The sequence below is a fragment of the Limanda limanda genome, chromosome 12 (genome assembly GCF_963576545.1).
Source record: "Limanda limanda chromosome 12, fLimLim1.1, whole genome shotgun sequence".
NCBI lineage: Eukaryota > Metazoa > Chordata > Actinopteri > Pleuronectiformes > Pleuronectidae > Limanda > Limanda limanda.
In genome coordinates, this window is record NC_083647.1 from 23,276,345 (window position 1) to 23,304,256 (window position 27,912).

Genomic DNA, 27,912 nt, shown 5'->3' on the forward strand with positions numbered 1-27,912 from the left:
ACGTAATATATATTTATATATGATAGTAATTATACCAATATAATAGCAGTATATAGTAATAATGGCAGCAACAGTATATATAATAATAATAGTAGTAATAATATATTAATAATTATTATTATAACATGTACACATGTATTAATATGTGTATATAGACTTATATATACAAAGAATATACAGAGAGTATGATATAATATATGATATATAGTAGAGGTATAAATGTTGTGGGAATTATCTCAAAATCAAATCGGCTCATCTTCACTCTGGCAATATTAATTTCTTAGTTTTATATTTACTATCCATTTATATATATTTTTTTGTAACTTAAATTTATGCAGAAGACCTTCAAACGTACAATGGACATTCACCATCTTGTCCTATATTCTTAACATGTCACATTCCCTGGCATTTATTTGATCATTTTAGACCAACATTAAAAAAAATTGAATTTTAAGCAAAGGAGAATGAAAAGACACCCACATAGTCTTATTTTATATTTGAATTAATTTTGTTGTTTTAATCTTAGAAAGACAATGTACACCAGTATTGAATTTACAAGTGTACTTGTTTTTGAGACTTACTACGTTACCTTTTTTTATCAATTTAATGTTGAAGCTCGTTCTTGTAATGGTCATACTATTTTAGGATCTGCATTTAGTTTATAATTCATATTTTAGTTTTGTATTTTATTACTTTAGTTTTTTTTTATAATTTATTTTACTTTAGTTCTTATATTCAATTTTTAATTTGTTATGTACTTGTTGTGCACAAGACATGTAAAGTCTTGAAATGTTTTGGGAATTATCTCAAAATCAAATCGGCTCATCTTCACTCTGGCAATATTAATTTCTTAGTTTATATTTACTATCCATTTATATATATTTTTTTGTAACTTCAATTTATGCAGAAGACCTTCAAACGTACAAGGGACATTCACCATCTTGTCCTTTATTCTAAAACATGTCACATTCCCTGGCATTTATTTGATCATTTTAGACCAACATTAAAACAATTTGAATTTTAAGGAAAGGAGAATGAGAAGATACGCACATACTCTTGTTTTATTTTTGAATTAATTTAGTTATTTTAATCTAAGAAAGACAATGTTCACCAGTGTTGAATTTACAAGTGTACTTGATATTTATTATCTTAGTGGATTTGTTTTTGAGTCTTACTAAGTTACCTTTTCTGATCATTTTAATGCTGCAGCTTGTTCTTGTAATGGTCATACTATTTTAGGATAGACTTCTATACTATTTTTGCCACATTTATTTTTACTGTGAAGTACAAATATATAACGGAATATTAATTCACAATATTCTAAAGTTGTACAAATTGCTCCAAAGACAGCAGTAATTCATCCTGAACACACACAACCACTGACACTTGAACCATGTTTCAATATAAATTTTATTGGCAAGACAAACGCAAAAAGCCACAATATCATCAGCTTCACATTACATTGCAGACTCACATCCAAAAGTTGGGCTTCGGCATCTCTCTAAAATAAATACCCTCAACAAGACTTGAACAAATATATAAAAAGAAAACATAAATTAAGGAATTTAGAACATCCACACATTCTGCAGTAGACTGGGACGGGGATATCATTCTGCCACATAAGGCAGAAGATCATTTTGCAGTGTGAATGGGATTGGTTCAAAGGAAGCTGTGTATGTGGTGAAATTAATAATATGAATTTATCATATACACTATTGTATTTTAAACTAACCTGCACCACTGAGTTTGGGTGAAGACCTAAAATAAAACTCTGGCCCAGTTAGTGGAAGGTGAGTGTAAAGGATCACATACATATCGTTCGTTAGTGACATGTATATTTGAATTTAGGCCCAAACCACAAACACAAAGCTTATGAAAAGTTTCTCAGACTCAGTAACTAAAAGATAAAATCAACGTTTACATGAAGCGGACCTGGATCCTTCAGCTGTTAAGATACAAAATTTTACTTTTGAAACAAAATTCAAACACATTATCTTAAGTCTCATGACAGATTAGACACCAAAACCTTTCTGTTCATACAGTTTTCCCACGGACGACCATGCAGCGTGTCATGTGTCAGTGAAAGCTTGAAAATGAATAACACAATCACTTGCTTGGTCTTCTCTGTGTAACAAGAGGTGATCTGGTGCAACTATCCTGTCTATGAAATGGACAACTGGAGTTTATAATAGAATATAAATGCTTCACTTAGAAGTATTATAGAGTTTTATAAGTAGAATAGAGTTTCATGTGTCATTACATTAACACAGCCCACTAATGGGTATTCCAGTCACATTTCCCCTTGATATATGTGATATGTTTAAAGTATTGATATCCACTGGTGCAGTTACATTCATATAAAGTAACAGTGGCAAATAGAGATGGACAGCAAAGAGCCAGCTGATAGTGAGCAATGAGACATTTATCATTTACTGGTTCAGCTATTAGAAATCAGGAACTGTTCAATGGCAGGACAGAAGCATAAATAAATTACTCCTCTTGGCTAAATGGTTACTCATACCATAAAGTTGCTCATTTAAATAATAAATATGTGTCATCATATCAAGTGACTTATTAAATATGGAGTAAGATTTGCTGAGGACAGCATTATTTTGACGATAAAGTTATGGCACAGCACTTCTCTGAATATAGAGTTTAAACCACAGAGTGTTATATAATTTAATACAATCTTTTACTATGCAAAATAACTTGGTGCTCTCAGTTTGCATTTCCCCCTCCATTCATACCAGTGACTGATATCTTGGCTGTGAGGACGGCCAAGAAATTTGATTCTTACCTGAACAGATTCCAAATTGGTCCTCGCGCGAGTTCCTACAAATGTCACGGACAATTTTTAGCAATTTTCAGCGAGAGGTAAAACTTTTTGTCTCCATCCTCACGCCGGTTCTTAAGAAACCAACACAACCCACCGGGCATATTGATCAATATTATTTTTTTCATGAGGGCATTGTGTAAACTGCCCAGGTTCTGCTCAACTGAAACAAATCAATCGGATGAAACACCAATCAAAGTGCTCTGCTGTGGAGACCAGTGACAGCAGCCAAGCCAACGAACCACCTTAACATAACACATGCTTCTCTGAGCTTATTAACGTATATTACACAACAAATGTCAAATTTGAAAAGTTAAATAGTGTCCGGAGAGAAACATTTTCTTTTGGGGGTAATCAGATCACTCAAAATGCATTCATCGCTGCCTCAGTGAATTTGTTTTCTTTTCCTTCTTACTATTAGTTCTACTCCATTTTGGATCTCTCCATCTTGGTTTTCAGGATTTCCTGTAAGAGAATAAAGCATGTACAGTTATTAATGTCATTAGCAGGAGATTTTCAAAAGAAGAAAGTAAGAAGAGTCTTTACCTCTTCCTCATCCAGCATTACGGGAAGAGCTCTGTACGGAGAGAGAAAGCAGAGTTTAAAGAAGGAACTCTATAGCTTGATTGATTCTGAGTATGAACATTGTATTTTTTATAGTTCTGTAAGATACATAAATAAACTTGAGCATGAGCTGAGATTAAAAAGAATCACAATTTTAAACCAATTACTTATTCTCACAAATTCCAGGCAGTGTAACACTGTGTTTTAAGCAAAACGCTGTACTGGTGAAACCATTATGGGATATTTTCAACACAACCATGACCTCACAGGGACGTCTAAAATTTTAATCTACTACTTACACATCAGCAACTGTCGTAGGAATGTTCTCCTCGACCCATTTAAGGTCTTCATCCTGTTTAGAAATGGAAGAGTGTTAAATCATGCATGAGAATAACAGATAATGGATCAAAGAGAGATGATGACCGTCGACAAACCTCTTTACTCAACAGTTTCTGAGATCCATTACTTTCAGGCTTTGAGCCCCTCATCTTCATTCCCTCTGAAAAAAGAAAAGACCAGAGTCAACTGAGACGACATGAAAGTCAATGACATGATTTGAACATAATTAGGTTCCAAAATGTTGAATATGAATATATACGATGAGCTTTTTAAACTAATCTCTTCTTGACATGCTTGCGTGAACAGATTTAAATTGTGGCCTTGATAACACTGGATTATATAACATTACACCACAACTGTCAAAGTTGGTCTGGATGATTTGCAGATAAGTGGATGTAATTAACTATGGTAAGTTTAAATATGGCATCAGAAGAAACTAGGACACAAACGTTTTCACATTTACTGATGCTGTGTCAAACTGAAGGAGCAAGAATGACATTAAACACACATCATATTAATCTTCATAAGGTCACCAGGGAGGTTGTTAGCTGGGACACTGGGTTGCTGTGGTACAAAGATTTATCTAAAAGTCAATTTACACAGTTATTTCCCTGGTTGTCAAGCATATGAACTGCACTACACAACATGCATTAATATTCAAAACACTATCTGGCGCAGAGGTTCTCAATAATAAGCAGCCTCCGGCCAAACGCTTTGCTGGTCTTGCAATGGAAGGAAGGAAGTCTTACCAAAAGCTTCATTCAGCATGGGCTCCTTGGCCTCCTCCTCATCGTCGTCTTCATCAATCAAAGGGGAGTGGGAGAACCTGAGAGGAAAGAGAAACAAAACGCTGAGTTATGTTAACTCTGTATATAAAAGGAAGTGTGTGGACTCCAGTTGGCCTCTGACCTCTGACTGTTGGCAGACGGCCGCAGCAGAACCATGATGACCAGCAGAATGGTGGAGAACAGGAGACGCCAGAAGGCATCGTCTACCCACAGGTCCCTCCAGCCCTGGGGACAGGATGGAAACAGAATCGAGAGAATAAAGAGATGGCTTCTAACCAGTTGAAAGGAAAACTTAAACTTTCCATCTCTGCGTAAACAGGAGACGGAAACCTCGCGGAGAGCAACGGCCACACAACTCAACCATCAATCGGTAACAGAAAACAAACTGACCGTCTGGCACTCTACCAGCTTGAAGACTTTGGTGGTCCAGATGATGAAGATGATAGAAGCTGAGGACAGAGAGTAAACACGGGTTTCATTCTGACGACTGCAAACAATATGCAAATGCTTAGAAACAGCAGAGGAAACCTCCCAGAATTAGACACTGAACAAAAGGTCACTGCAGCCAGAGGGTTGACAAGAACATAAATGCATTTACCTAATCTAAATACATGAGGTGCACACTGAGGCAGAAGGGGGGGGGGATATGTTAAAGCAATAGTTTGTTATGTGAAATACAGGCCGGCTTTTTTATCTTCAAGTCAAGGAAAACTAACATTTGTTTGGCTCCGGCTTCAAGTCTTTTTATCTCCATGAGTAAACAAGTAGATGTATTTCCCAAAGTGATTCTGTTTACTGCAACTCGCAGGTTTACATTTCCAAACAACACAAACTGAAACATGCATCAGTCGGTTTCTGGAAGTTAACTGATCATCACGTAGCAGCTGCTTCTGCAGTAAAATCCCATTTCTCTTCTCGCCCTCGAGGAGCCGAGAGCAGAGACAGAAGACTTTCTCGTAACTCACCCAGAACCGAGAAGATGAGCGTGTTGGTGAAGTGCTGATACAAGGACAGCTTCACTATGTTCCTGCGGAGCTTCAAGAGACGCGTGGTTTGGGACAGACTGATGAAAATGTAGATGTAAGTTAAGGAGAACGTGTTGTGTATACATTAGAATGAGCGGGATTAAAGGCTTATATCTGCAAAGCATACACTGCTAAGCCTCAAGAGTTTTTCAATGGCGCTGCTCGAGTAAAGGATATCCACCACATGACACAGGAGTCGATGAGGGAGAGGCTGAGATTAGCAACCAGGGCAACCGTCCCGTAGAAACCCTGAGAGAGAGGAGACGAGAGACAGGGTTCACAAAACAGACCCGTTAACATGACTCTTCAATTACATGTCACAGTGTGTCACAACATGCACTGAGTGACCCCCACAGACTGTTTATAAAGATGGAAACATGACAGATCCCCACAGGTGAAGCTAAAGAGAATCCGTCAAAAACGCCACCTCCTCCATGTTAGTGGATGGCACAAAAATACACAACAATATATGGTATATAAACTAGGGCTGGGCAAGTCAACTCGTTTTAATCGAGTTAACTCAAGTGATGAGTTAACTCGATTGTTTATCCGCCAATTATTTTCTTTTTTCCTGTTCTGCAGCAGTCAGCAACAGACCTTCACAAAATAAAAGCCTGACTTTCACAATAAAACAATAAATAATCAAACCTGAGTTAATGCGAGATAAAATAATTAATCGAGTTAACTCATCACTTGAGTTAACTCGATTGAAACGAGTTAACTTGCCCAGCCCTAATATAAATAAATGGTTTCTGTCTATTTAGGTTGTTCTGATCACAGTGATGTTTGATCAAGTGTTTATTTTTCTAGTGAGCTTGGTTTTAATTAGTTGATTGAAGATGGCGGCGCTCATATCTGGGATATTTTGGCTTTATTTCTGTAAAGTGTGAGTAAGTTGTTCATCTTATCATCCAGTCTATGGTGAGCACATGCGATCGGATCTATTTGCAGATAAACACATACATCATTGCTGTTTGAAAAGACCAAATGCACTGTTGCTTTTAGCCAGTCTGACAATGTGTTTTGCGCGGATGTGTATGTGTGTGTGTTGAAATTACCCATTTCAAATAGTAACAAAATACAGAATCAATACATGATGGTGTCTGTTCATATTGTGGCAGACAAATCAATGCACTGAAAGCACAAAGCACATTTTCAGTCCTTTACGAAACAGAAGTTCGATTTGCCGTCCTTCATTATGGCCCAGGATGCATTTGCGTTCACAAACATTTGACGATATGTGTGTGTGTGTGATAGTGACTGAGAGAGAAGAGAATCACTTCATCCTAAGGGAAGTTGTATTTTCTAAAAGAGCTTCTCATTTGTCGGGATCTGGTGAAGATTTAAGTCTCCAGCTGCCTCCTGACAAAACACATCTGCTCACCAAAGTGCACCAGCTCTCTTCATCCCTCTCCCTGTCCCTCTTATCTTCTGTTTGTTTGTTTAAGTTTCTGTTTTCATGACCTTTTGAAGATTGCTGCAGCGTCTTCGCCTCTATTTGAAAAATCACTCCTGGATCAAAATTGTCATTTTCCATTATCATCACTTCTCTGCCTTCCGGAGACTGAATCCCTGCATAACCTCCTCTCTGCATTGTCCCCTCCACTTAAAATCAAACCGACTTATTCGGCGTGCCTTGAAAGCTGCGCTGGGCTTTTATTTAAAAATACCCGACCAGATAATCGAGTTAAAAAAGAACAGAGGCTTCATTTATTTTTGCCTGAATAAAATTCAACTGTGGCCATTTGGGAATTGATATTTAAATATCTTTCCTCTCTAAAATTTTTAGTTTGGAAACCTTCTAAATCTTGATGGTTGGTGTGTCTACTATCAGGATCTGTGAAACTAAAATCTCTTGCTGTAATCTGAAGCTACCAAGTTGCAGACAATGGAAAGCTGTAGTCTTTAAGACTCACATTAAATGAATGGTCAGAATTAAAGCCATTAAATGGATCCAATTAATCGAGTGAGCTCTCAGTACAATCATTTTTATTGTTAGTGCTACAGATTCCAATATATGTAATTCAAATTCCCTCCAACTCACACACGCTGGACACAATTTAATTTGATCTCACAGACTTCAGTCTCAGTTTTACACGGTCATTCTTTAGTTATCACCTTATGCAAATCAAGCATGTCCTACTGCTGCTCTTTCAGATTAAAAGCATTCAACCGGCTATTCCCCGGGTCTCAAGACATTCAGGTCAAAGCAGACAGGGACCGTTCACCAAACAAAAAGGTAATTCTAGGTATTTTATGACACTGGCTCAGTTTGAAAGTTATGAAACAAGAGGGAGCGGTGACAGTGAGTTACTTTCCAATGTGAACAACTCCTCTTACTGTGTCTTCATCTGACTTTAGTATGAAATCTGATCATGGCTAAATAATGATTATTGACTGACTTCTTTATCAAAACACTGTTTTTATGTTGCTGCTCATCTTTTACATTTCTGTATGAGATGTGGCTGCTCAAGAAGAGTTTGTTGTGGTATTAGTTTGCACTTTCTATTACCACGGTAACCTCTGGACGCCACTAAATCAACCAGGAGTGAATTGTTGGGATTATAAGGTTTATAACTTTAACAACTTTATAAGATTATCAAGTATGTAATACCGTACGACCACAATTTCCATATGTTGGATAATCATCTGCATATCATATTATAACTTTAACAACTTTAACAACTTTATAAGATTATCAAGTTTGTAATACCGTACGACCACAATTTCCATATGTTGGATAATCATCTGCATATCATTGTTGATTTAAGAACCAGATGAGAGCTGAGGGTTGATAGGAGAATGATTATGATGACAGTTAATACTTACACCCGTCACTCTCAGGACTCCCTCCACAGAGGAGAAGAGCAGGTAGAGAAGCCCCACGGCTGCCAGCCGGTGCACAGTGGTCCCCAGCATGGGCCTACACAAGCACGGAAACACACAGAGCTCAATTTAACAATACCAGCGTCTTTTAAAATGCAACTACTTGAAAATCTTAAATGGCAAAACCTTAATAATTCAACTTACTTGACTATCCCATACCCAAGACTGACAATGAGCACCAGGATTCGAGCCAAAGATCTTTTGAGAGCAGAGAGCAGCTCAGCAAAAATCACAGCACCTTGAACTGAGAAGAGATAAAAACAAATAGTTTGAGACTCATGTGAGGAGAAAAAATCAAAACAGCAGAAGGAAACACGTTTGAAATCGACCGACCGTAGTCTCCTTTGTAACGGATGCTCTGGTACTCGGAGTAAAACACAGCTTTCTCCAGCATGCCGAGGATGATGACGCCGCCGATCCAGAACTGAATCCGCAGCAGATCTCTCCAGTAGCAGGCGCACCAGCAGAGCCAGACAGCCCCGAACAGGACGTACACAATGCACATGATCATGAAGAACTGCGATGGACAGAAGAAGAAGAAAAGTAAGAAGTTTTGTCAATAAAAAGCTGTTTGCAAAGGAAATGTTTTGATTTCTGAAGACCAATATTCTCCTTTTAAAGCTGTGGACTGTGAGAGTATATTCCTAGGGTTAGGTTGAAGTATTCATTCTTGACCTTTGACAAAAAAAAGGTTTAACCTTCTCAAGCTTTCAACCTCATGCTCTGAAATCATTCAGAAAATCCAGCCGCTGAATCTCACAAGATGTGTTTGAAATGAGTTTTGTCCGAGACATTTCCTCAAGTTTAACTTCAAATACATACCATCATGAGTGGCCAGTCTGCTGGGGAGGAGTAGTCATGTGGTCCCTTCATCTCGACTTTCACTGGGAAGAGGAAACTAAAATAAACCACTTGCGCTGACACAAAAAAGAGTCACTTAAACAGAAATATTCTTCGTGGCTATTATTATTATTCTCTTTTCTGAAACGATTTCCCTAATGAGTGAACATGAAAGACTCAAACTCTTTTCTCACTCGTGAAAGCAAAGTTGAGCTGCTCGGTGCCAATGTCTTCTTCGTCAAGTCCACGGAACAAGGGCTGCACTTTCACTATGAACAGATAGGGACTGTCCTCCCAGGCTTTGGCCACTGCGCTGATGTCCTGGAAAATGAACATTAGTGTTAAAAAACCCACAGTTTGACCTCTGGAAAAACAGAGAGTTTAAACATTTGTGGGAAAAATAATGAAATCCCGTCTTACCGGTTTGTCTGGCCAAATGAAGCTCTGATTTGATGGGTCACTCTAAAAAGAACAGAAAGGGTAAAAAAAGGTCAAGGGGTCGATTCCTTTTTCAGGAGTTCGTCAGCTTGATCAGGGACTCACCTTTGGGCTGGTTAGGGGCTGATATGGGTTGAAGTCAGGATAATAGACCTGGGTGAGAGGACAGAGCAAAGATGTAAATAAGAAAAGCAGAAGACGAACGAATGAGGTTAAACAGAAAAGTTCATTCCTCTGTTTAAGTTATTTTCGGTTGTATGGCAACGCACCTTGGGCATGAAGAGGGAGGAGCAGTTGTCGAAGAACATGTAGCCCTGACTGTAGAAGCCGCTCCAGTCATCTTTCAGCATGTGGTCCATTCCAAACATGTTCGTGGCTTTGATGTCCTACAGAGAGAAGTGAGGAAAGAAATCTACTTTGCATTGACTGTGAATAAAATAACATGATCCAACAGTGTCTGATGATAAAAAAACACTAAGCACAGATACAGGTATAAACATTAGTTCTGTATTTTACATGGAGGGAGGAGAGATACATCTAATTTCCGTCTTTCACCTCATTAATATTAAAAATAAATCACACAAAATCTTGTCTTAATAAAACTGCTCTAAGTAAAAGTTGTATCCCACAACCACATGATGTGAAAAAGGATAAAAATCCCAGATGACAGAATGAGGCTGCGAACAACTAAATGTGAGGAGCAGGATCCAAAGCGAAACCCAGGGAAAGTTTGATTCAATTCAAGCTAATTATTCAATCGTTATTATGAAGAAGAGTATGAAATATGACCTTAACCTACAAATACTTTAATTTCAACATCCCCATCACACCACATGTAATACAGTAGAACTCAGACATCTGTCACAGTAAGAAACACTAAAGTTACGGTTGTGAATCCTGCTTGAACAGACAAGGAAGAAAAGTCAAAGGTCTAATAGAAGCTCAATAAAAGATCCCTTGCTGGTAGATAAAGTAAAATAAATCACACACTTTGCTGCTTACACAACAGCTTTATAGTGAAGCTGCACATCTGAGCCACACATGAGCTTGTCAGTGCAGTCTTACGGTGACAACTGGAAATTAATGGACATACAATTTACTGTTTCAGGTTAATAAATGATGGAGTCAAATACTTGGGCTTCAGATCTAAGATATTATACAAAGTGCATTGTTGAATACTTTCTGGAAGTGTTGAGGACTGCCTCACTAGTTTCTTGTCATCTGACATAAAGTAAAGAAAAAAAGAGGAAAACCATGCCTGCTCTAGAGAAATGTCAGGAGGCTGAATGAAGCAGACGCTGACATTTCATAGCACATCTGAATGAAAAAGTCCCGATCGGGCTGCAGGTGACCTTTATATTTATATATATGTATATGTATTCTCCCTTTGTGACCGCCTGTTTGAGACGAACACTGACAAGGTGACGAGCATCAGAGGCAGAGCAGCAGCTGTGCTCGAGAGGCGTCTGGACAGAGAGTCAGCGCCGGTGAGAAGACAGAAGAGGAACCCGGGGCCAGAGAGGAACGCAACACAGCTGCTGCTACAGACTCTTGATGCTGAATGTGAAAGCAAATCTGACAAACTGGTGAAAACCCGATGAAGTTAAGTTTTGGAGAGTGAAAAATGGGGGAATAAAATATAGATAACGTTGTTTTTTCTCTCAGGAAATCAAATGCACGGCTCAATTTGATACATTTTTCAGATTAACAATGAAAAAATGAGTGACCTAGGACATTTTCACACCTGAAAATCTGAACCAAGATTCAAGTCTTTGTCACATTTTTTACTTTTCTGGTTATTTTGGTTTCACATTGTTATTTAGGGATTGCACTAAAAACATGATTTCTTCTATTTCTGCACATTGAAACGTCTGGCTGGCTGTATATATGTACATGTACTACATCTACAGTACTATGCGATATTCACATTCCCAGTAGTCAGGGGTCAGCCATGAAGAATCAAAGGTCAACACTCACCGGTGTGTTGAAGACCTCGTTGTAGCAGACGGACGAGCGCAGGTACCAGCTGATGTTGAACGCCAGGTTTCGTTCACATGATGCTAAGTCGCCCTGGACTGCAGAGAGAGAACACCATCAGTTACTGAGGCGGTGAGAAGAAGACAGTAACAGGAGAAAGATCCCACTTCCTGTTACACACCATCACATGACAGTTTGTGTACGAATTCCAGGAAATAATCTGTGTATTGTCGACTTCCACTTCAGACAGAGACTCTCATCCTTTCCCTACAAGATGCTGTTGTGTTTTGCCTCCTTCACAGTATTAATGATTTTTCACTTATGGCTGATGGAAGTGGAGGGAAACTGTAAACTTCCGAGAGAGGAAACATTCTCTGATTCTGTAGAACTGGAAGCTAATCCGGACACTTATCATTAACTGTTTAAATTTGATTGTATCCTCTCAATCTCCACGGTGGCTGTGCTGAAAACATAATAATCTAGGCAATGTTTTGTGACTTCTCAAATAAACAAATGTAATTGTTCCAGAGAGAGTTTGGATTTCTCCGATTGAAGCTTAATGCAGTTAAATTATCCACCTAATCAGCAAATGTCAGGTAATCTCATCTCATTTTGTGGACTAACTGTAACAGAAGGTGAAAAACAACGAAGAATTTATGGTTCTCTGAAGAAAAAACACGAGTTTTCTCACATGATTTTTTATGCTGACATTTTGTTCCCCTATGCATTCCCTCTGTTTGCAGGACATTGGGCTTATTAATCACATTTGGAGTTAAACCAGGAGGTTCATAAACACACAGTGGGAGCATAACAATATCACTCCAGCTGACATTTAAATGTTAAACCCAACGGTGCGTCCTCTGCAGTGAATCTTGAGAGAGATAACTACAACGACTGGCGTTAGCAAATTGAAAGCATGTTATAGCTGTTGTGATGAAGGAGTTACTGTTTTTGTATTTAGTTTTTTTAAATCAGCCTTTGGGGGTTTGTAACTGGTTCAAAACTTCTGAGGGAAGTGAAGCCAAATCGTTTCACAAATCAACATTTCAGAAGAGGAGGAAGACGAGGTCTGGACGGATGTTTCTTTAAAATAAACTCCGCTACCTGTTAGACTCGTTTTTTTCTTAATGTCAAAACCTGCGTGGGATCAAATAGACTCGACTTGAGTTTTGACTGAGTCAGTTTAGTGTCACGTGTTTTTACTGGCCTGGGGGCAACTGAAGGAAAGTAAATATCCCAGGGAGTGGACAAAGGATCTTTGTACTTTCTTTAAATCAAACATTGCCCTTATCCTGTTCGAGGCGATGGAGGAACAGTGCATGACGGAGAGGTCAGAAAAACGTACACTTCATAAAGATGGTGGTGTTGGCGTACAGCGTCTTCCGGAACACGGCATTTTGTGTCTGAAAAACACAAAGAGACACGTCAGTCGGCTGCAGTTCAGGATCCTCTCGCACGTCTGCATCTCTCAGACATGATTAACTTCATTATTCAAGCCATGTAAGACCAGGAGGCACTTCAACAAAGATCAGGAAGTCAAACACCTGATGATGCAAATGAACATGTGTCACGAACATTAACTGGAGGTTGGAATCTAAATTAATGTGGTCAACCTTCAACCGCTCAAGAGACACACTCCATCTTCTTCTTCCTGTCGTGCTCCGTCCAATTTTATAAAAAGGACTCTCTATAAATGTTTTATAATCATCATTTGTGTCAGGACTAAAAACAACAATTTAAAAACAACAGCTTCTCCTTTAAAAAAACATGGCTGCCTCCGTAGAGAGGATCCACTTCCTGGTGTAAATATAGAGTATGTAAACATTAAGGGCCCATTGTAGGGTTAAGTAAACAACAAGTTGTACGATTTAGATTTAACACACTAGTCTCAACATCCCTAGGATTATTTGATATTATAGAAAATATGACTTCTGCCAATAGATCCCTTTCAGCTAACTCTTACACACTGGACCTTTAAAGCTCACTCAGCCTTTTAGACTTAAAGACAACAACACATGTGATTGATAACACTTGAGACCAGATGACTTCTTCTGTTGTTCACAGAGGAAATAACTGGTTGAACTTCTCTTCTGTCAACAACAACACATCCTCATTTCCTGTTGAGAGAAGGAGCTCGATTTGAGTCTGACAGGTGAACACAGGTGGGTGGAGGGGCTAGCTAGCCAGTTAGCTTCTGGGTGCTAGCAGGTGTTAACACAGACGGTTATGATGATGATGATGATGATGATGAAGATGATGAAGATGAAGATGGTGATGGAGGAGCAGCACTCACCGGGTTGATGTCCACGCTCCACACGGACACTTCCGCCGCGGCACCGACACGCAGCACGGACGCGAGCAGCAGCAAAAGGAACCGACGAGCATCTGTCATCTTCCTGGTCTGAGCATCGACTTGTTTCAGGACTCACACACACACAGAGACACAACAGACTCACACAGACACACACAGCCTGTCTGTGGTAGCTTCAGTCAGTGGGACACACGGAGCTGCATCCGCATCCAGTTCCGGTTCTGCCTGCAGTTCACTCTGTTTCAGCTAGAGGGCGGAACACACAGAGAGAGAGAGGTGTCCCCAGGTTCTGACCTTATGTGTGTATTTATGCTTTTTGATTAGTAATCTACTCTTTTCTATTCTACTCTACTCTACTCTATTCTACTCTATTCTACTCTATTCTACTCTATTATATTCTACTCTATTCTACTCTACTCTACTATATTCTACTTTATTCTACTCTATTCTATTCTACTCTGCTTTAGAATACTCTGTTCACTCTACTCTATTCTACTCTCCTTTATTCTGCTCTTATCTACTCTACTCAACTTCATTATACTCTACGTTATTCTACTCTATTTTCTACTCTACTCAACTTTATTCTACTCTATTCTAGTCTACTTTAGAATACTCTATTTTATTATACTCCCCTCTACTTTATTCTACTCTATTCTACCCAACTCTACTTAATTGGACTTTACTCTATTCTACTCTACTCTACTCTACCATATCATACCAAACTATACCATACTAAACTATATGTTACTCTACTATTCCAGACTATACTACGCCATCCAATACAATTCGAAATATTATATTATAGACTAGACTTCTATACTGTAATATACTATAGGCCCCTAGACTAGACTATACTATAGTCGAACAAATGCTTTTCAATACTACATACTTGACATAGGCTACTATGCTATAATATATTATGCAAAATACTATATTACAAGCAACTATACTCTACTGTTTGAGACACCGGAGATCAGAGAGAAATGGCATTTGAATCCCTTCTATGTCCTGTATATTTACATATATATATATATATGGCACAATTGACAATAAAGATATATACTATACTATACTATACTGTACTATACCTTACTAATACATGTGTATAAAGTTGATAAAGTTATAAATGTTTCCTCAGTAGGTGTTTTATTTTGAAGAGTCAGGCCGGATGTTGTGTTGATGTTTTGTTTCGGTTCGGTCCTCCCGCTCTGTGGTCCGTGCGGTCGCTGCAGTTCACCTGTCGTTAGTTCCGGGTCTGTCAGAAGCGACAGTTGTGACGTGTGTTGGAAATGTCTGAGGAGAGTGAAGCTGTGTTCAGGTACAAACTCCATCTCTCTGTGTTCACATCCGGGGATTTGACCTTCTGCTCATGGAGCTGACCCCCTGCTGGGACCTCTGCTTGTAATGAACTGTATTGACTTGACTGCAGCACAGACACACAACTCACATGGACTCTGTATTCAAATGTGCACCTTACAAGTTTGTCTTTTAAATCAGGTTCATTTGCAGAGGATACATTATTTGAGGATTTCTTTTACACGTGGCTCTAGTGGAAGTGAAAGTGAAAGTGTAAAGGTCAATGTGGACAAGCAGGAAACTCCCTCCATGTTCCTGGTAAATAAATCCCAGTTATTGTTTCCTCTGCTTGTTCCACAGCGTCGTCCCTGATGATGAGGACTCAGGAGACAAGTTCAAGAAAAGTGACCAGGTTGCTTTTTACAGGTAAATTGACTCTAACAGTTTAACGATCAGTACATCAGAGCTGGGGGATCAAACAATACGAATAACTATCACAATATCCAATGAACGGAAGCTCAATGAATATCCAAATGATTGTGTAGGCGTAGTAAAGTGGTATAATCCATATATCATATCAAGTTTATCAAGTCATTCTCTGTCCATAAAGAAGAGTTTAAAACCACAATAAAAACTTTCTGTCTTTACACTCAACTGTAATAATAATATATCATTTTGTATATATTAAATATATAGATGAATACAATCACCCTCAGTTAAGTGTATAACAGTTGAAAGTGTGTGTTTTTATACATCTGTAGGTGTAGGTAGTGTGTGAGCTGTGTTCTGGCTGTACAGGATAATTCTGAAAGTTATGTTGCATCGTGATATTTATGCCTGCTGTTCCCTGTTGAGGCGACAGATGCAGGGTCCGAACCTGCAGCACCGAGCTCTGCTGGACACCATGGTGCTCACGGAGAAGGGGGCGCGATGTGAACTACTGGAGCCCAACACACAGGTCTGACCACCACGGGACTGAAAATCTCAATTAAGGAGTATTTTTGCTTTTATTTAAGTATCAAATTCAACTTGAATTCACATTGGAATATTCAGAACTGGTTAATGTCACAGAATCCCACTTGTAACCAGATTAAAGACGCCCAGGGTCATGAAAAACCTGGAAAAGTCATGGAATTGTTAAATGTTTATTTCCAGGCCTGGAAAAGTGCTTGAAAAAAATTAAATCCCAAAAGTTTTGGAGAAGTCATGGGAATTTGTTATATTCATATTTTCATGTCGTTCATTTTATGCTGAGTTTTAAATAATTCATATGCTTTTAAAGAAAAACGTTCAAAATATAAGCAGGCAATCTTCAGTTTGTGTAATTTAAGGTATACTGTATGCCTTGGAATTGTCATTGTTAGTTTAATACTACATTTCGTCACTTTTTCATGTATAAACCGAGATTTCACAAAATGTTTGGTCACGAAAATTTGGTTTAAAGTCATGGAAATCCATTGGTCAAAATGTGTATGAACCCTGGACACCAAATGATGACATTAATAAATATGATCAGAATCAGAGACACTTAATTGATCCCTATGAAATATTATTTTATGCACTTAATGATCCATGAGGTTTTCTTGTTATAGATGTAGTACAGTTTTTAATACTACACACACTAAGCCTCTTGCTTTCCTCTCTTCACAGGCCAGACTGATTCTGTTGCTGTCGCCCTGCAAAAATGACACAGTCAGGATTTTGATCGACGAACTCGAGCCCATTAAAGCACGTTACCGAGTTCAAGATGTGACAACTGGGGAACCACAGTGTGAACAGTGAGCATCAGCGCCACCTGTCTTTCATAATGAGTAGTTACACAAGCAAAATCCACTCCGAGCTTTGTGTCGTTGTTGTGTTAAACATTCATGATTCTCAGATGATGAGAAAAAGACTGAGAAATGATTCACAGCTGAAATTATTCAGGGTTACACTGACAATATTCTAACTTAGCTCTAAAGTTAAAGGAGACATATTCTGCTCATATTCAGGTTCATAACTTTGATTTGTATTCAGAATCAGAATCAGAAGTATTTTATTGCCAAGTACGTTCACACATACAAGAATTTGCTCTGGTTGTTGGTGCAAACAATGAACATAGAAACATAAAAACGCAATAAATACAACATACATAGGAGAGCAATAAAAAATGGGAAACCAGTATATATTTACTCACTGTTTACTTCTTATTTACTCACTTTTTACCAATATCTATACAAAGTAACATTTATTTTGACATAAACATTTCTGAATAAAAATATATAAAAGATAAAAGATATATAAAGTGAAGTAAAAAGTGAAATGCTAAATGCAAAACAGTTAACAGTGTCAGATTGCAATATGCAATGTAATGCAGTATAGTATAATATGGTATGATATAATGTGTTAATTTAACACATCCTAGAGGTGTGGGGGTGGAATAAAAGTCCGAGTCAGGTGGGGGTCCCGGGCCTTGTTGATAAGGCCAACTGCAGCCGGGAAGAAGCTGGTCTTGTGAGCTTACTTGAACATGTTTAATGTTCTGAAAACCTGTCACTTTCCAGTCCGTCCAATTCTGCAGCTCCTCTTTTCAGCCTCTGTCAGAAACTGTTTTGGCTCCTGTCTCTTTAAAAGGTTTAAAGGTTTCTGCTTAAAAACCTCCTTTAAAATATAACTGACAACTATATAGTTTTACAGATTTTTCTAATACGTGTGACTGCTGCAGCATGAGAGCAGTGTTAAGACGTGTGTCCCTCGGCGTCCTGCAGGCTGCGGGTGAAGAGACAGACGAAGGACTGCGTCACACTGACCTGGTCGTCAGGACGGCACCAGGCTCGCGTGTGGCGCTTTCCCTTCTACCTGGAGATCCTGTGTGGAGAGGAAGTGATGGTCACGTTCAACCCGAGAGGGAAACTGTGGTTCGAGACGCTGCAGGTCCGACCCAGGTGAGTGACGGGGGGGGGAGTTGTGTCCTGGAAGACAAATGAATCAACACACAGGTGAATTCTAATCACTTCTCTGTGTGTTTCTCTCCTCATGGCCACATCTCATGGTAGTGAGGTAAGAGAATATGAGCGCTGTTCAAACTCCAGTATTATCATGACTCAGATAGATCCTGCCTGTGCCCCCCCCCCGCCCTGATCAGACTCACCTGCATCTCCTTATCACCTGATTGTCTGTGTATTTAAACTCTGTGTGTTGTCCATCAGTTGTCAGCTGGTTGTGTGTTCCTTGTGTTGCCTCCGTCCAGCGTTGTTCACTCGTTTGTTCTTCTGTGTCTTCTGTGAACTGTGCATATTGAGGTCTTCCATCTCCTGGTTATAATAAGTATAACATCCCTCCCACTACAGGCTTCATCTCCTCTGTAAACACCTTCTGTTCTTTGTCACGTTGACAGCTTCAAGAGGACGACTCCAGTTCATTGTGGAAAGAGACTTTCAAGCAGTTTGTGGATATCAAAGCAAATGGTTTGTGTCTGCTGTTAAATACTTTAAAAGCCAAACCTGTCAGTAGATTATGTGACAGCTGAATATTTCCTGAGCTTCTTGAAAATCCACTCTGCAGAATTTATATTCCTCCGTAACAACAGGATCCGGAGTGGATTGACTTTTTTAAATTGTCATTTTTATTCAGTTTTAATTGATGAATAAAAAGTGCTTATAATAATTATTATATATACATAGCATCTTTTTAAGCTAATATATAAACTAGACTGTATGAAACATGGGTAAATATAATAGTTTAGACTGGAACCAGGGAAGTTGTGTTCTTCATTGCTGTTCATCTGTGTGTCTGTTTGTTAGCAGGATTTTACAAAAACCCATAAACTTCTGGAGCAGATTTTTTTAAATTCAGATCCTATAATATTTTTATATTTTATTAAACATGAGATCAGACGTTTTTTTACATTTTTGTGAATTTCTCAAGACATATTTCAGAAATCTAGGTTGAAACTTATTTCTCAACAAGTTTCCTAGAAAGGGATTCTGGTATTTATTAGAGGGGATATTGTAACATGGGGTATTTGTAAACTTTAGCCAGGTAAGCTGACATTGATTATAACAATGGTGGGTTAATTTCTTTATAATATGTGAATGGGATTTACTCCTGTACCAGCTAATAGGAAACACATGAGTAACCGTAGTTATTATTCCAGGCCCGAGCAGCATTGGGGCGGACTTCTGTCTTCATGGGTTCAGTCACGTGTTCGGTCTTCCAGAACACGCCGACAGCCTGAAGCTCAGAGACACCAGGTACACACTCGTGTTCCAGCTGCTAAACACAGGATTTATGTTTTCGTCTCACTCAGCTTACTGAGAGTTGCCAAAGAGATGCCAGCCTCTGTGAACGCTGTTGTCTCGGTTTCTCATGAACGGAACCTTGGGAGCATTTGGAAGGAATTTCCTCAGATTTGGACCCAAGGATGAAATGAGTGGATTTCTGTGGCCAAAGGTCAATGTCACTGTGACCTTACAATTCATGTTTTCGGCCATAACTCAAGATTTGATACACCACACAAATGTCAAACAGGATAAAGTGAAGAAGAGATGAGATTTTATATCTAAAAAAGGTCAAAGTTCAGCCTCACAACTGAAATCATGATGTTCTGCAAAACCCCTTTTCTGGCCAGAACTCAACAGGAGACAAGATTCTGATCGTATTTCCCTCAACTTGACAAATGAATGTATAATTGTGTTCTCGTTTCCCAGAGATGATGAACCTTATTGCCTCTATAACCTGGACGTCTTCGCCTATGACCTGGACAGTCGCTTTGGCCTGTACGGCTCTGTGCCTCTGTTGGTGGCCCACAAGCTGGACAGGACCCTGGGTGTATTTTGGCTAAATGCATCTGAGACGTTTGTGAACATACGTTACAGCCCCAGTGACCAGCAGGTAAACCCACCTCCTCCCACTATCTAGGAAGGAAGCCAAAAATGTCCTGAATGCCATCGCCACCATCTTGCAAATTTGGTGCCAGAGTCTGTCGGGGCAAGAAACGTCCACATTTCATACATCAGTGTGATAACAACCACAGATATGAACACTAGATATCTCGGCCGCGTTGCCGGCCAACGGAGACGAACGTCACCACATGGCGGCCATCTTGTTGCGGGAGGCTCTCTCACCCATAACATTGTGTTGGTAGTGGTAAATAACCATAACTTGCTCAATTTTCAACCGATTTTGAAACGGTCTGGTTTGTTATAAACGTCAGAGATGTAGATATGACACTGTGTACTTATGAATAATTATGTTATTTTCTAAAAAAAAAAAATAATTTATGCAGTGTCATAAATTATTCTTTATATATATCTATGATAACAACTACCTAAAATGACAGAAACCATCTTTGAGAAAAATGTGTTTGACGTGTGACTCTTTAGTTTGGTCGAGGACACCTCCACTAACATGGAGGAGGTGGGGTTTATGACCTTTACTGCAGCCAGCCACCAGGGGGCAATTCCAAATGATTTGGCCTCACTTTGGGAGTCATTTTGTCAATTTTATAAATATAAAGTCCATGTTCATTTCCACATGATTTCCCTTGTACCACACCCAGGATGAACAGGTGCCCCTGATACAGAGGAGGTGGAGGGAGCCGCAGACCGACGTCCACTGGCTGTCAGAGAGCGGCGTGGTGGACTGTGTGCTGCTGCTCGGGCCCAGTCCCCAGCAGCTCTTCAGCCAGTACGCTCAGCTCACAGGTGAGGTGTATTACATTTATTTCCATTTAAAAGGGAAGAATGACCTCAAACCAGCAAATTCAATCCTTAAAGTAACCATCATGGAAGTTCTTCTCTCACAAAGTCAGTTATTTTTTAATTTACGTCGAACGCAGCCAATCTTTTGACGAGTCGAACAAATTGATAAGTAAACAATGTCAGAAGTAGGGTTGCAAAAGGGCGGAAACTTTCCGGTAAATTTCCGGAAACTTTCCATGGGAAGTTAAGCTCGGGGAGTTAAGCTCGGGAATTTTGGGAATTTTGAAAAAAAAAAATAAATACGCAAATTAAACGCTGAGCAATAAAAACATCATTCAAAACTCTATTTTAAAGATGTATGGAATGCAGCACACGCTGCACGTTGAGTTTCATCCCTCCACTGTGCATTCTTCCATCACATGCACAGATAACTCCCAGCATCCTTCACTCTACAGCAGGGCTATTGAGGCCTGCTGTAGTGTGCAGGACTAGTCAGGTAAGTTTCCATGATATTACTGGGGAAAATATATTAGCATGCTGATTGAGGATTGTTCATCTGCTCATCTAGCCTATTTCCATTCATTTATCCATCAACTGTAAAATATTTTTACAGACGATTCCAATTATTTGGCTAACTATTTATATCTCTGGCATTGCATTAGTGTTTTTTTACAAACTTTTTTCTCATCTTATTCTACAGAACAATGCCACGTGCACTCTCTCATGTGTGGAGACATTTCACCCCATCCAATGTAGAAGGAAAGGCTGTGTACATTTGCAAATACTGTGCAAAGACCTATGTTAAGAATGACACAAAGATGCAGAAGCATATAGTCAAGTGCCCAAAGTTTCCTCAGGGCTCAAATCAACCTATGACACAACAAAATGTTTATATTTATGTCTGTATATGACAAGGTAAATACAGTTAGTATAAATTACCCACAACATTTCCAGTTTATTCCCGTTAATTCCCGTATATTCCCGTATATTCCTGTTAATTCCCGTTAATTCCCATGGAAAGTTTCCAACTTTGAATATTCCCGGAATTTTGCAACCCTAGTCAGAAGTATAGTTTTTTTAATTTTACATCTCCGGACGTGAACTATGCTTCCTGACCATTTCTCTCCCCGTCTGTCAGGGTATCAAGCGCTGCCCCCTCTGTTTGCCCTGGGGTACCACCAGAGCCGCTGGAACTATAAGGATGAAGCTGATGTGAGGGCGGTGGACGCTGGATTCGATCACCACGACATCCCCTACGACGCCATGTGGCTGGACATCGACCACACGGACGGGAAGCGTTACTTCACCTGGGACCCGGTTTGCTTTCCTGACCCTGCCGGCCTGCAGCTCCACCTGGAGAAGAAGAATAGGAAGGTGGGTTTCGGTTTTGCACAGTTTGTACAGCTGTTATCTGCTTCTCTATGTACTGGGTATTTATTGTGTGTATTTGTATTTAACCTTTAGCTGGTGGTTATAAGTGATCCCCACTTCAAAGCCGATCCTGATTGGTCCCTGTACCAAGAGGCTAGGGACGGTGGACATTTTGTCAAGGACAGAGAGGGAGAACTCTTTCTGGGTTCATGCTGGCCCGGTAAGCTTCCTCTGACAGGAAGTTAAAATACATAAATTCAATATTTCATAGTAGTTAACGTCTTTATATGCATTGGTAAGATTTCTACGTGGTATTTTAGAACTTCTCCCTTTACATTATATACAAATAAAGGCAAAATAGCTTCTCTGTACTTGATGTTTGATTTTGATAACCCTCCATATAATCATCTCTCGTAGGTGAGTCCTGTTACATTGACTTCAGCCGCCCAGCCACTCGAGCGTGGTACTCCCGATGCCTCAGCCTGGATAAGTACAAAGTAAGAGTAGAAATGATCGTTTATTGGATGGATGGATAGATACTTTATTGATACCGAGGGAAATTAAGGATTTCCCTCTGTTAATCCAAATTCATTGATGTGCAGAAGGACGACAGAGTACTTAACGATGAAGGCTGAACATTTTTTATTATTGAAACCTTTTGTATTTTATGTGAAATAAAAGCTTTTCACTTTTTGCCATCACCTTTAAAAGATGCTCACACTGTGGTACCTGAATACTCTCTAAGTTGAACGAGTCTCTCAGTGAACAGTCCTGCTGATGTCCATGTGTTCGATGCAGGGATCCACGCCGTCGTTATTTCTGTGGAATGATATGAACGAGCCGTCTGTGTTCGGTGGGCCGGAGCAGACCATGCCAAAGGACGCGGTGCATTATGGGGGCTGGGAACATCGGGAATTGCACAACCTGTATGGTTTCTACCAGGTGAGTGGCCTCATTTAGTTTATTTACAATACACTGAGTCCCTGAGGCAGCTTCTCCTTCTCCTGGATCACCTCACCAGACGACCTGTGTTTGTCTTCACAGCACAAGGCCACAGTGGAAGGTCTGATGACTCGCTCCGGGGGCTCGGAGAGGCCGTTCGTCCTGACACGCTCCTTCTTCGCCGGGTCACAGAAACTTGGTGAGTTCTTTAAATGGACAAACACGTATTCCTGAACTCAGGGTTTCATCCTTTATATATTGTCCCTTTTACTTTCTCTGTATAGGTGCAGTGTGGACAGGGGATAACGTTGCCACTTGGGAGTATCTGAAGATCTCAATCCCCATGCTGCTGTCTCTCAGTGTGACAGGCGTAGGTTTTTGCGGAGGTGAGAGCAGTCGTTTATCTTGTCGTTGCGATGAGCTGCTTTTATGCTATTTTACTTTCTCACCACTGCGGACTCTCACATTCTAAGTTGCTGATATCCTCTGTCCTCTGTGTTTCAGCTGATGTTGGCGGGTTTTTCAACGATCCAGATCCCGAGTTGCTGGTGCGTTGGTACCAGGCCGCCGCCCTGCAGCCGTTTTTCCGTGGTCACTCTAACTGTTTGTCAAAGCGTCGGGAGCCGTGGCTGTTTGGGGAGGAGGTCACCGCTAGGATCCGCACGGTGATCCAACAGAGGTACCAACTCCTTTTGTCCCTGACACGATACCGTCTATCGGGGACTCTGGTTTTCCAGTAGTTGGGACGTTGATCTGTTATAATGAACTAGTACAGACCCTTCGTTTCCACCACAATGTGACAAATGTCTGGTGTGCTCAGGTACCACCTGCTGCCCTACTGGTACACTCTGTTCCACCAGGCTCACACCGCTGGCCTGCCTCCCATCAGGTGAGTGTGGCTGTCGCCTGCTGGTCAGCGGATGCACTGCGGCCACAAGCATGACTCGTGCTCCTGTGAAGTGAATGCTGAGGTTTTCAGACACTAGAGGTAAAGATGACCTTGTTCCTTTGTTTCAAACAGGCCTCTGTGGGTGGAGTTCCCCAGAGAACGAAGCACCTTCAGTGTGGACAACCAGCATATGATAGGTGATCATTTGACTTCATCACACACTGAGTCCTGTAATCGTTGGATTTGCGTTGAGTTTCACCGTCTCTGTGATTTCCCTGCAGGAGGCGCCCTGCTGGCCTGTCCCGTCACCGATCCTGGAGTTCAGGAGGTCAAAGTGCTACTTCCTGGATCTGATGAGGTAAACCAACCACCGGGTAACATACGTGTTTTTATTCACATTACACCTCAGAGGGGATTTTACCTTCAGGTTTGCTTTTGTTTCAGATTTGGTTTGATGTCCAATCTGCGATGGTGCACGAAGGAGGAAGAACTCTGAGTCTCCCTGTCACCCTAGACACGGTCAGTACTACGATCCAACCAGTAGAGGGGGCTATAACATGGTTTTCATATTCATTCAAACACATCACAGGTGATGTAATGGGGTAAACAAACACTTATAGATAAATACAACTCAATATCTACCTGACAGAGGGAATTTATCCAAAAGTGTTTCATAAGAATTATAGTTATTTGATTCCTGTTTTGATTATTATTCCATTTTAAGAAGGGAAGTTGCTTCTTCTGTCCAGGTTCCTGTGTTCCAGCGAGGCGGCTCGGTGGTCTGCAGGTCGGCAGGAAGTAGCTACTGCACAGCCGACCTCCAGCTGCTCCCCCTCGCCATCACCGTGGCTCTGGACTCTCAGGTCAGAATCAGAAGAGCAGAGAGGAAAACGGCTTCTGTTCATATTCAAATCTGCTTTAAACCTGACCAGGACATTTAATAGGAGTTATTATGAAACAACAAAAAACCTAACCGATGTAGAATCTAATGAAATACAATACAATATACTTTTCTGATTGCATTTTTAATAAGAAATGGAAGAAAACCAGCTGGTTAATGTTTAGATTCATATTTTCCTCGTACACAGGTGTAGCTGCCTAAATGTTTTTTACCCGTGTTTTCACTAAAGCTGCTTTTCAGACAAGACAATGTCCTTAGATGTTCCAGTAGAGTGAACCCATGTGAGAATACAGCAGGAAACTATAATCAAATACAAATATCTCTCTCCATGAGAAAGAGGAGCCATACACGAAGGCGCCACCCAGGAAGTGTGAACTTGTTAATGTCTAAAAACGACTCAGGATTTATGATTGTTTCGTTCCGACTTGTGACATTTGTGTAATTAAATTAGTAAAGTGCCTCCTGTGTGCAGGGCGCTGCTGATGGGGAGTTGTACCTGGACGACGGCCACTCTTTCAACTACCTCCACAGAAAGGCCTTCTGTCTGCGCAGGTTCCACATGCTGTCAGGCCGGCTGTTCTGCCGGTGAGTCACACTCCCTCCTCCTGAGCATCACAGGGACACAGTTTTCAGCTCACCAGGCTCGTGAGCACTGTATCTGTGGATTATCTTCAGATCTGGCACAAAGCTTTAGTAATATTATTTGATTTTGGTGGTCAGTATATCATTAACATCTGGCACAAACCTTTCCTCGGACTCAGTCACAGGGACGTCACAAGACTCAAAAATCCGTACACGAAAGACAATGTATAAAATACACTCAATACCTTTTTTATTAATAAACTGAATAAGTATTCTGACACCTGCTTCTCTCAGTGCCGCCAGTGAAGAAGGAGCGTTTGACTGACACTGTCGTAGACTCCGTCACCATCCTGGGCTTGAAGAGCAAACCGACCGCCGTGACTGTGCACCAATCAGGTGAGGAGCTCTGGCGTGAACTCACATTGTACCCACTCAGAAGGATGATGATGATGATGAGGAGGAGGAGGAAGAGACGTGTCGTCCAATTAGAAACAGCCTGATCGAAGGCCACATAGAACCCTGACAGGGTCCGTTTAGATAAAGGTTTAAAGGAAACTCAACAGCCTTTAATAAAGGCATCTATTAGTTATAATGATAATGGCAAAAAAAACACAGTCATAAAAGAACAAAAACAAACCTCTGAATAAGGTCAAATCAGGTGACGCGGTATAATATAATCACAGTATGTTAAGTTTAGATTATTTAAGGTTGTATGTGGATACAAGATCTGTGATAAACTGAGGAATCAGATCATTAATTGCCTTGTAAGTAATTCAAATAACTTAATATTACATTCTAGAACACAGGAAGCCATTGTAAAGAGGCTAAAACCATTTTTTTGTTGTACATTTTATATCTTGGTGGACAAAGTGACATGTGTTGTATCTGGACTTTTGTCTGTTTTTCTTCAATTGTTCAAATATTGTAAAGGGAGAAACTCACAGTTCTGCCGACTTCTCAACTGTAAAACAGAATAAACCTCTTGTTTTTATCCCCAGGGTCCGAGGACACTCCTGCTGAGTTCCAGTTCACGGAGACCTGCTGCAAACTGACCGTGAGCAGCCTGAGCCTCAGGGTGCTGACGGACTGGGAGATTCACATCCTGTAGGTTCACGGTGCTCGTGTCCGTCGAGAGGTGAGGAGGAGGAGGAGGAGGAGGAGGAGGAGGAGGAGGAGGAGGAGGAGGAGGAGGAGGAGGAGGAGGAGGAGGAGGAGGAGGAGGAGGAGGAGGAGGAGGAGGAGGAGGAGGAGGAGGAGGAGGAGGAGGAGGAGGAGGAGGAGGAGGAGGAGGAGGAGGAGGAGGAGGAGGAGGAGGAGGAGGAGGAGGAGGAGGAGGAGGAGGAGGAGGAGGAGGAGGAGGAGGAGGAGATCAAAATACATGCTAACTGCCAAATGTGACACCTGATAGACTGCCTTACAGGGATATTGTTGTGTACTCACTCTGCTTTCAGGCATTATCGGTGCTTAGGCTGTCAATACTCAACAGATATGGTTCAAATGTTCGGTTGGGGGTCAAAGACGAACGGATTTCAGTGGCTCAAGGTCAAATGTCACAGTGACCTCACATGAGTCCAGAAAAGAAAAACTGCATGTCGACTGAAACTGCACCGGTTGGTGGATGCTCACAACCACAGAGCAGCAACTGTCACTTTTCTACACTTTACACCTGTTTATTAAGAGCTACACCTTTAATAAAACGCTTTATTAATTGAATAATTATTTCCTAATATTACTATTTGTACGTTTAAGAAAGCGAATAAAATTGAAGCCATGTTGACAAATACGAACGAAAGGAAAACAGTAAAATTCATGTTTTAAAGCGATGTTCCTCCGCTCAATAAACTGTGTGAAGCTTCAAATGTTGACTCTTTTGTTTTGAACATGTCGTCACAGTTTATCGATATTGTGTCGTGTGACCCGACATCTTCCTGGAGCAGGTGTTTGCTGAGCAACACAAAAATACCACAATAGGACGGCAAACGCTGGAACAAGCTTAATTCCTTCATGAGAATTTAGAAGGAAAATGCAGCGAGTTAGAATCTTTTACCAGGATTTTATTTTCCTTACTGATATTGAGTCTGAACCATTGTAGCAGGTCCTTGTACAAATGTTTGTTTACGAGGAACGATGGTGTTTGATATCGAACAAGAGTCGTTTTAAAGATTTGATGTTTAACAGGAAGAAGAAAAGAAAATACATTGTGATAGAAGAGATATAGATTTTAATATATGATGAGTAATAAAATACAA

At 40.3% G+C, this 27,912-nt stretch overlaps 2 protein-coding genes across 2 annotated transcripts; one reads left to right on the plus strand and one right to left on the minus strand.

Moving 5' to 3' along the window:
* Positions 1-1,392: 1,392 nt before the first annotated feature.
* LOC133015248 (transmembrane protein 87A-like) lies at positions 1,393-14,202 on the minus strand. Its single transcript, XM_061082407.1, has 20 exons — positions 13,984-14,202; positions 13,036-13,093; positions 11,691-11,788; positions 9,983-10,099; positions 9,819-9,866; positions 9,696-9,737; positions 9,470-9,596; positions 9,258-9,319; positions 8,769-8,952; positions 8,580-8,679; positions 8,379-8,472; positions 5,725-5,798; positions 5,490-5,596; positions 4,915-4,973; positions 4,646-4,749; positions 4,486-4,562; positions 3,832-3,896; positions 3,697-3,749; positions 3,380-3,410; positions 1,393-3,298 (listed from the first exon to the last, which is right to left on the minus strand). Exons 1-20 carry the CDS (start codon positions 14,080-14,082, stop codon positions 3,257-3,259), a joined length of 1,641 nt encoding a protein of 546 aa, XP_060938390.1. The 5' UTR covers positions 14,083-14,202; the 3' UTR covers positions 1,393-3,256.
* A 1,056-nt stretch (positions 14,203-15,258) lies between these two features.
* ganc (glucosidase, alpha; neutral C) lies at positions 15,259-26,816 on the plus strand. The gene is given in 25 exon segments (XM_061082682.1): positions 15,259-15,319; positions 15,658-15,723; positions 16,153-16,255; positions 16,948-17,075; positions 18,045-18,225; positions 18,674-18,743; positions 19,433-19,529; positions 19,986-20,169; positions 20,837-20,981; positions 22,117-22,352; positions 22,443-22,569; positions 22,767-22,846; positions 23,148-23,291; positions 23,394-23,490; positions 23,576-23,677; positions 23,796-23,970; positions 24,112-24,180; positions 24,313-24,377; positions 24,462-24,538; positions 24,625-24,699; positions 24,930-25,043; positions 25,554-25,666; positions 25,958-25,984; positions 25,986-26,059; positions 26,662-26,816. Coding segments are annotated over 25 exon segments (2,688 nt in total). The 5' UTR covers positions 15,259-15,290; the 3' UTR covers positions 26,772-26,816.
* The last annotated feature ends 1,096 nt before the right edge of the window (positions 26,817-27,912 follow it).